This window comes from Castanea sativa, chromosome 7 (assembly GCF_040712315.1).
Source record: "Castanea sativa cultivar Marrone di Chiusa Pesio chromosome 7, ASM4071231v1".
Lineage (NCBI taxonomy): Eukaryota > Viridiplantae > Streptophyta > Magnoliopsida > Fagales > Fagaceae > Castanea > Castanea sativa.
The window spans coordinates 33,161,121-33,169,926 of NC_134019.1; the positions used below are offsets into that span (position 1 = coordinate 33,161,121).

The following is an 8,806-nucleotide window of genomic DNA, read 5'->3' on the forward strand; positions in this document are numbered from 1 at the left end:
TCATCATGCTTGATTCATGTACAAACGGCTGATTCATGTACAAACTGCTGTGTATGAGCGTTTATAAGGTTAGGCCAGCATGTTAGTACCCAATTTTAAGAACTTGTGGTTAACGGATTTAGTAATCTAATCTAGTAATATTATCGCCATATCAACATATTTGGCATGAAACTCGACTCTAGATTTAAAAAGGCAACTTTTTTATATAAGTTTAAAATAGTTCTATTTGGCTAAATAATTTCAAACTATATTGAGAAAAAATAATCTAAGATTGGTGCGATGATAATTGCTTTCCACCAAAATATGTCACGTCAGTGATTGAAGTCGGGGAACCAGTCATTCAAAAAAAAAAAAAAATATATATATATATATATATATATATATATATATATATATATATAAAAGCAATGACTTCAGTTTCCTGATTCCTCCTATTGTACTTTATATATTATCACATCAAATGGTTTTTGCAATACATCGAAGCATACTCCATTATTGTTATTTATAGTATTGCTCATCTCCAAGACATTGAAACACATCATGCTTCCATAGACCATAGTCTCTATACAGATCATGGTATTTACAACAAGCTTAATATTATCTTGCCTAAAGATAGTAGTACATTCAACAAGCTTATTCTGATATCTTGAAATGATAAATTTGGAGATTTTCAACATTAAGTTTTTGGAAATTACTGCACTTTCTGTTGGCTATAAACTTGCCCCAATTGAATGCCCCATATTTTGCAGGGTTTTGCTCATTTATCAGCTCCTCTAAGGGCTTGGCCATGGTGTAGTGCGCTGTGTGTAAGAAAAATGGAAGAGAGAACCTTTCCCTCTCTGAGTTCACCATCACCCTGTGCTCCACACTCTCATACCTGTCATTGCTCCAAACCTGAAAATATTTCCATTTTGAGTGAAACTGGCCAATGACAAAGGCCTCCAAGTTCATACCAATTCCAATATAGGCATAGTATTAATTTAAATTGGACTAGTAATTATACTAACATTACTCATATACTTGGATTTTGGTATTGTATTTTATTTTTTTAATGATTAAAGATAATTTGGATATTGTAGACAACTTATTTATGTCAAACTCTGCATACTTTTTGACTATGAAAATGTCATAGACTTGGACTTCCAGATTTTCAAAGTATATATAGACTTTGCTCATAAAGGCTGCTTTCTTGGGTTTCTCATTCAGTTTTACCTCTACTAATTGGTAATTGAAAGCAAGTTTGGCTATCAACAAAAAAATGAATGATTTGAACTTAGCAGAGTAAACATTTGAAAATGTTACCTGCATAGTGTCACCAATATTGATGATATATGCATCTGGGGTGGGTTTGACCCGAACCCACTCTCCATCTGTTTTCCGCTTCACTTCCAATCCTCCAACATCATCTTGAGCAAGGATGGTTAAGGCACCACCATCCTTGTGCCGACCGACACCAAGTGCTAACTCAGGGGTAGGGCAAGGTGGATAGTGATTTAGTCGGATGTAGCTTGTCTGATCTTTGAAGAAGCCATAGAATCTATCTGCTGGCAAGCCTAGGGATAGAGCAATAAGTTCCAATAACTTGTAAGATAGTTTTAACATCTCTTGACCATAATCTTGGCATGTCTCCCTAGTCAGTGGTCAGAGGAACCCATCAGATCACATATAGATTGAATTGGGCTTCAAACTATATTATAGTTCTTGATATATTAATCTCAATTCTAAATCAATAACAGAGGGTCCTCCCAAATAACAGTTATGAAGACAAATTCATATGTTACTATCAAGTTAACCTTAGATGACTAGTTATTAAAATGTACCATCCATTCTCTTGTGGTCAGTGACTCAGTGGTCACCAATCAACAGCTCTTGCAACATTATCTTCCACAACCGTTAAGTGTGCTGTGATTTATAAGTTTTTATTTTTATTTTTTTGAAAAACGATTTAATTAGGACACAATAGTCCTATAATATTAGAACACGAAGCATATACATCTCTTGGTTCTCCTCTTTTACATGGTTTCTCATTCATGGACAAACCGCACCAATAAAATTATTTTAAAAAAATAAATAAATAAATAAATAAAATAAAAAGATGAAGAAAAGAGAGGAAAGTTCTTAGTTGCCCAAGAATTTCAAACATCCAAATGAAATGAACTTTATAATTTTGCCATCTAATTGACATTGGCTAGAATTAAGGTTAAAATTATCCATAATAACTATTATTAATCAGTCAAATATCATTGTGAATTACAAAAAGATTTCCATTAATTATTGTTAAAAACCTTACCTTAATCCAGGCGGGTACTCAGGACACTGATTATTACATTCAGTGACTTCCTTGTCATCAGGGTCAAGCGAGGCAGGGAGTATAGTGGGTTCCTGTATAGCAAAATCAAACACTTCCTTCCAGTCCCTAACATTCTTGGTGTGCTCTGTGTCATGGTAACCAAACACCTCCTTTTCATTCCTCCTCACCTTCCTCTTCTCCTCCAAACTCTGCGCAAAGAACTTCCTCGATGCATCATCAATCTTCTCTCGCTTCTCCAAAGGCACCCCATGATTGATCACCTGGAAGAACCCCCACTCCTTGCATGCATCGCCTACCTCTTTAACAAGGCCTTCAAATTCAATGGCGGAAACATTGTTGGAGGAGAGTATTGGAGAAAGATCGATTAGTGGGACACCTTTGCCTTCGATGTAGGAGATTCTTGGCCTGTGTTCAGGTTCTAGGATGAAAGCTGGATCAACCTCTCCCATGGTAATTGGTGATTTTTGTTTGTGCAAAGGGATGGTTTTCCTTTGTTCTTAGAGAGAGAGAGATTGAGTTTGATGTACATTGAACTTGGACATGATTTTGTTAGTTCGATTTCAAAGAGACGGTTCTCTTCATTACAGATGCAAATGTTGTGACTAGGTGACAAACCGAGCGTGCGTAGACCCGAATGCAGTGACAAAAATACAAGACATCAATGATTATTTTAAAATCTATTTATGAAAGTGGAATTTGATAATAGGTTCTTTATTCGATAGACGTGAAATCTTAGGGAACATGGCCAAAAAGAGCCTATGAAAATGTATTAAGCATTATTTAACATTTGGGGATCAATTAAATGATAATTTTTTGAGAAAAAGGGTTTTTTTTTGGGATAAAAAATGCGTAACTATTATTATAAAGAAAATAAAAATATTATATCTGGAATCAAAGTTGACTCAATAAAAGTAGAATTTTTCTCTATTCAAGTTACAAAATTGACAAAACTAACAACGCATGCTGAACTAAGAGATGTGCACATCGATTGCCCTATCTTCTAACATGAGATACCAAGACTAGCCGAAAATCCCTGAGCTTGTGCCTAATCCCGTCAATAATATTGCCAATAGTAGCTAGCGACTCACAATACCCATTTATAGAATCGAAGACAACCATCGAGTAACACTCAAACACAATGTCATGGAAGCCCATATCCCAAGCAAAAGTTACTCCTTTCATTGCTTTTACTTCAGAGTCCAACGGTCCCAGTGGACAATGTATTTCTGCTTAAAGCTGCCAAAACACAGCCCGCGTCATCTCTAATCACAGTTCCAACTCCAGAGGATCGTGTTGCTCCAAACGTGGCTCCACTAACATTGAGCTTATACCAAGGCTGAGCTGGAGGTATCCATCGAGTATCCCCTAAAACTGAAACCCGAGGCAATGCAAGGTTAGCTGTGTGAAACTCATCCAACAAGTACCTAGCCTTCTGTACTATAGCTGAACCTTGCAATCTCTCCTTTCCTTACCTAACCTGATTCCGCGGCCGGCTAAACCACAAATACCATACTACCATGACAATAAGCTCCAACACCTCATCCCCAAAATTCTGGACATACACCAAATACCAAAGGAAGTCTGTGAATTCGGGGAAGAAGAGTCCCTGCGCTTCAAATGGAATGCCTGTGATTCTCCATGTTTCACAAGCAACACTACAGTCCCAAAACACGTGTACACCACTTTCCTCTTCATCACCGCATGCCTCATAGATTGGGTCATCAATAACCTTCCTCTAACAAAGATTAGCTTTAGTTGGAATGATATTTTTGCATGCTCTCGATGCAAAGGACTTGACCTTATTTGGTATATGGAGCTGCCATAGTTTCTTCCAAAATTGTGTATGATGTTGGTTGGTTGACGACTCTTCCGAACTCCCAGTACTATTCACTGCTATGCACTCTTCACCGAGAATTTCCCCTTAGAACTGTAACCCCAAATCAGTCTATCTTGAGGCAACCGAATGCTCAATGAGATGCCGAGGATATTGCCATACCATATCTGTCCGCCATGCTCGTGTGTGAGGATCGATGAGGAGAGACACTTTGGCACCGTATGGAACTCCAAAAGGATTGGCCGTAAGCTTGAATGTAGATGGTTGGGGAAACCATTTATCGTTTCAATTGTCAAGATTCTGCCCATTCCCCCGATGACCTACCACTGATGACCTTGTCGAACAATAAAATAACTAATGATGAAGCAGTATCTCGTCGGTTTGCTGGGATTCGTCCAGATGGCTCCTGGAAGTACTCTGACGACCCTGCGGGAGCAAGAACTTACTCAAGTGGTCACCGGTGTGGTGTCTGCCACAACGCCTCCGATGATAAAGTCAGTATCGAAGAAGATGATAATCGAAATATCAATAAAAATTATTCAGGTTGTGATGTTGTTTTTGTACCTTGTTTTGGTGTTGTGAGGGCCTTTATATACCCTTGGGGATTATACCCGTTGGGGTATTAATGATTCTTCTTGTAACGTCTTTAGGGGAGTAATGGGCGTTAATGCCTTCCCGTTGGTTCGTCCAGCTGGTGCTGTAACGGTTGAGGCTTTATCGGCAGCATTTAATGACATTAACTCTTCCTCCGATGACGCCGATAACTGGTCATGTTCGTCTGTAAGATCACCTCGTCTATGTCTAACTTCGTCAGTCCCATCAGATGCCCCTCGGGTTTCACGGTCGTCAGTGACGATCGTGGAAACCGAACAGTTTTTTTTTTTTTTTTTTGGGATTCCGTGTCGCATTGAATGCATGGTGGCGGCGTTACGTGGGTCGTGGCCACGTGGCATGATGTGGTTGGCGGAGAATTATGTCCCTTGGGTTTCCCACCGATTTTCGGTTCCACCTTCATTTGGTTTTTAAACTTCTTCTCCCTTACTTTATCTTACATTTTTTCTACTTCTCAATTTGTCTTTCCTAGCTTTTTCTCTCTCACCTATTTCTCCATTTTCCTCTGAGCTGGTGCGTGTTGGACTTCTTGTTTCTTCTCTTCGAGGTATGTTTCCCATTCCATTTTTCTTTCTTCCCTCTTTTTTTTTTTTTTTTTTTTTTTGCAAACGTTTGATTTTCTCTTTGTTTTCTGCTTCTTTGTTTGTTTGTTTGTTTTTTTTTTTTTTTTTCAGTACTTTCCTATTTACCTATGTTTTATCTGGGTGTCCATGGTCGGTAGTTTAGAAGTTAGAGAAACTTGCCCTTCGATTTCCTTTCTTTTTGCTCGTTTAGGAGGGTCCTTAGGCGTTTTTCCCAATTTGGAGGGTTTCGTTTTTGCGGGTAATAGCTTAGGCATTGTTTTGGGCGATTTGTTTCCCCTACTTCGCCGGTCAGTTGATTGGTTTGAGGGTTTAGTGATGGAACAACGGCAGATGTCTGAGGTTAGGTCTAGTGATCTAGAGACGGGGTTATCGTCTAGTGGTGATCTTATGGAGGGGGATACTGCCGCGTCGTCCTTTAGGGAAATTAAGGCTTTTCATGCCCTCGTGGAGGCGTGTGGCCTAGATTCCGAGGCCGTGGGTAGGTTTAGGGATAGGTTTCAGTTCCCGGAGCGAGTTCAGGTTCGTCGGCCTGCTGACGAGGAGAGGGCTTGTCAGTTTTTCCCAGGTGAAGTGTGCTTCTATGAGGCCGCTTTCACTTGTGGATTAAGGCTTCCCGTCCACCCATTTGTAATGGAGCTTTTAGCTTATTTGGGCATTGCTCCTGGGCAGCTCATGCCCAATTCGTGGAGGATAGTAGTCAACTGTATGGAGATATGGTTGGCTGCTAATGGGGATATGATCAAGGTAAACGAGCTTGTTTATTTGTACCGTTTGAAAGAGTCGAAGGAGTATGGGTATTATGAGCTAGTACCTTGGGAGAGAAGAACCAGAATCGTCAAGGGCTTACCTTCGTCCTTCAGATACTGGAAGTCCAGATTTGTGTTTGTGTCAGGGGACGACTTTGAGACCCCCTCTAACCAGGATTGGGGAGATATCCCCCGATTGCTTCGTCGGTGGGGAACCCCGACTTTAGGTGCGTCAGTATCCTTTCTTTTCCTTTTCTTGTTGAACCCGATGTTATCGTTGCTAATCTCTTCTTTTTTCTTTTTTCTTTTTTCTTTTTTCTTTTTTTTTTTTTTTTTGCAGTCAAAAGGAGACCAAAACTAAAAAGCAGGTACAAGGAGCGTGTCGAGGCAGCCATTGTGTATTCTCAGTCTATCGAGAACTGGGACGACTTGGTAGACCCTAGGATGCTCGCTTTTTACAACTTAGGGCCCGATCCATCTCCCTTCATCCTTCGGAGTCTTAATATTGAAGGGAAGAAGAGTAAGTATTTGGGTTCGTCAATCCCGTATTCGTATTTAATTGTTCTGTTCTTTTACAACACTTCCCTCTTTCGCAAAGATGACGACTAAATTCAATAAGGGCATGTACGAGAGGATGCGATCCAAGAAGGACGAACCTCTGTCCGCCATCAGGAAGAAAGTGGTTCGGGTGAAGGGGAAAGTTTCCTCCGTCACACCGATTACTTCGTCTACTCCCGTGATTTCTGGAGCCGATACTACGAGGACGGCCTCGCCGACTACTTCCATAGAGGAGATCCCGACCCCCGCTTCGAAGAGGCCACGTACAGCGGAGAGGGGGAAGGAGGCTACTTCTTCGTCGACCATTTGGGATGACGAAAAGCTGGCGATGGACCGGGCCCGTGGCGTCGTGACTGTAGAAGACCTAAAGGTGTTCTCGGGTGTGCCCACAAGCGAGTTGATGGGTCGTCATCTCCAGAAACTCGTCCAGGTACCCTGATCATTTTAAGTGACTACATACATGTCTGTTCTTTACGTTGGCTTGTTTCGAGCTAAATGTTGTCGTGTATAAACTAACATGCATTTTTTTTTTTTAGGTGCTGGGGGAGACTGTTCACCTTTCGTCTGAGTATCTTGCTCGGGATGCTAAGGTTGAGTCCTCGCTTTCCCGGATCAAGGTCTTGGAGATGGAGAATTCAAAGTTGAAGAGGGAGCTAATTGCTTCGATGGAGGATGTCCAACAAGTCAGGGAGGAAGCCAAGAAGCTAAGTGACGAGCTGAAGGTAGAGCAGCAGCTTGTGCTTGAAAAGGACGGGGAGCTGGCAGCTGCTAAGGAAAAGATTAAGGTCGTCGCCTCCAGAGCTATTGAAGGTTTCCAGCAGACGGAGGAGTACAACTCTGTGCTTTTCAGCTGGTACTTCAAGGGGTTCGAGCTTTTAAGGAGGTACTGCCTCAAGCACCCTTCTGGGATTGACCTGGAGACGTTGGACATGGAGGAAGTAGACAGGGAAATCTCGGCTGACGAGGCTGCACAAGCCGCGACTGCTGACGGTCCTGGAGATCTTCCTGCTGTTGATGTTCCAGTTGTTGAAGCTCCTGCTCCTGAAGTCCCAACTGAGGACGATGTTGACCCGGATATTTGAACCTGTTCTTGACCAGCCAAAATCATCTCTTTTTTTTTTTTTTTTTTGTGCCCATATGTTTTAAGGCGTAATTTCCAGAACATTTTAAAAGTTTCTATGTGTATTTTTAGCCCAGAGTTTTATGGGCTTCTTTCCTTTTTTTGTACGAACAATTGCCTTTTGTTTTTAGGCTTCTATAATATCGTATCTATTTTTACATGTTCTCCTATATGTCAAAATTTTTTTTTGTATCCGTCAGTAATGCACGTTCATTTGGTGGGAACGTTATTACTTAAGGCTTCGTCAGTAACGTACATCCGTCTATACGGAGTCTTAGTACTTTGGCAAAAAATTGTTTATGTCTTCGTCAGTAATGTACATCCGCCTATGCGGAATTTTATTACTTAGACAAAATTTTTAACTTTTTTGCCTTCGTCAGTAACGTACATCCTTCTAGGCGGAATCTTATTACTTAGGCAAAAATTTGATTTATGTCTTCGTCAGTAATGTACATCCGTCTATGCGGAATTTTATTACTTAGACAAAATTTTTAACTTTTTTGCCTTCGTCAGTAACGTACATCCGTCTAGGCGGAATCTTATTACTTAGGCAAAAATTTGATTTATGTCTTCGTCAGTAATGTACATCCGTCTATGCGGAATTTTATTACTTAGACAAAATTTTTAACTTTTTTTGCCTTCGTCAGTAACGTACATCCGTCTAGGCAGAATCTTATTACTTAGGCAAAAATTTGATTTATGTCTTCGTCAGTAATGTACATCCGTCTATGCGGAATCTTATTACTTAGACGAAATTTTTAACTTTTTTGCCTTCGTCAGTAACGTACATCCGTCTATGCGGAATCTTATTACTTAGGCAAAAATTTGATTTATGTCTTCGTCAGTAATGTACATCCGTCTATGCGGAATCTTATTACTTAGACGAAATTTTTAACTTTTTTGCCTTCGTCAGTAACGTACATCCGTCTGGGCGGAATCTTATTACTGAGGCATTTTTTTTTTTTTTTTTTGGGTCTCCGGGACGTGGTACCTGTAAGAACACATCATTTGAACCATTATTTCATTAATTTTGACGAATTG

The 8,806-nt window shown here is 40.3% G+C and overlaps 1 protein-coding gene across 1 annotated transcript; it reads right to left on the reverse strand.

The window, feature by feature from the left end:
- Positions 1-461: 461 nt before the first annotated feature.
- On the reverse strand, positions 462-3,010 carry LOC142642527 (jasmonate-induced oxygenase 2-like). Its single transcript, XM_075816903.1, has 3 exons — positions 2,291-3,010; positions 1,303-1,630; positions 462-894 (listed from the first exon to the last, which is right to left on the reverse strand). Exons 1-3 carry the CDS (start codon positions 2,758-2,760, stop codon positions 634-636), a joined length of 1,059 nt encoding a protein of 352 aa, XP_075673018.1. The 5' UTR covers positions 2,761-3,010; the 3' UTR covers positions 462-633.
- Between the last annotated feature and the right edge of the window lie 5,796 nt (positions 3,011-8,806).

Bases quoted from the DNA above. Each gene is read 5' to 3' on its own strand.
- LOC142642527 (XM_075816903.1), bottom strand. From the start codon at position 2,760: ATGGGAGAGGTTGATCCAGCTTTCATCCTAGAACCTGAACACAGGCCA. The intron at 1,631-2,290 runs GTAAGGTTTTTA...ACCACTGACTAG, and splicing joins GAGTACCCGCCTGGATTAAG to GGAGACATGCCAAGATTATG. The intron at 895-1,302 runs GTAACATTTTCA...AAATATTTTCAG, and splicing joins ATATTGGTGACACTATGCAG to GTTTGGAGCAATGACAGGTA.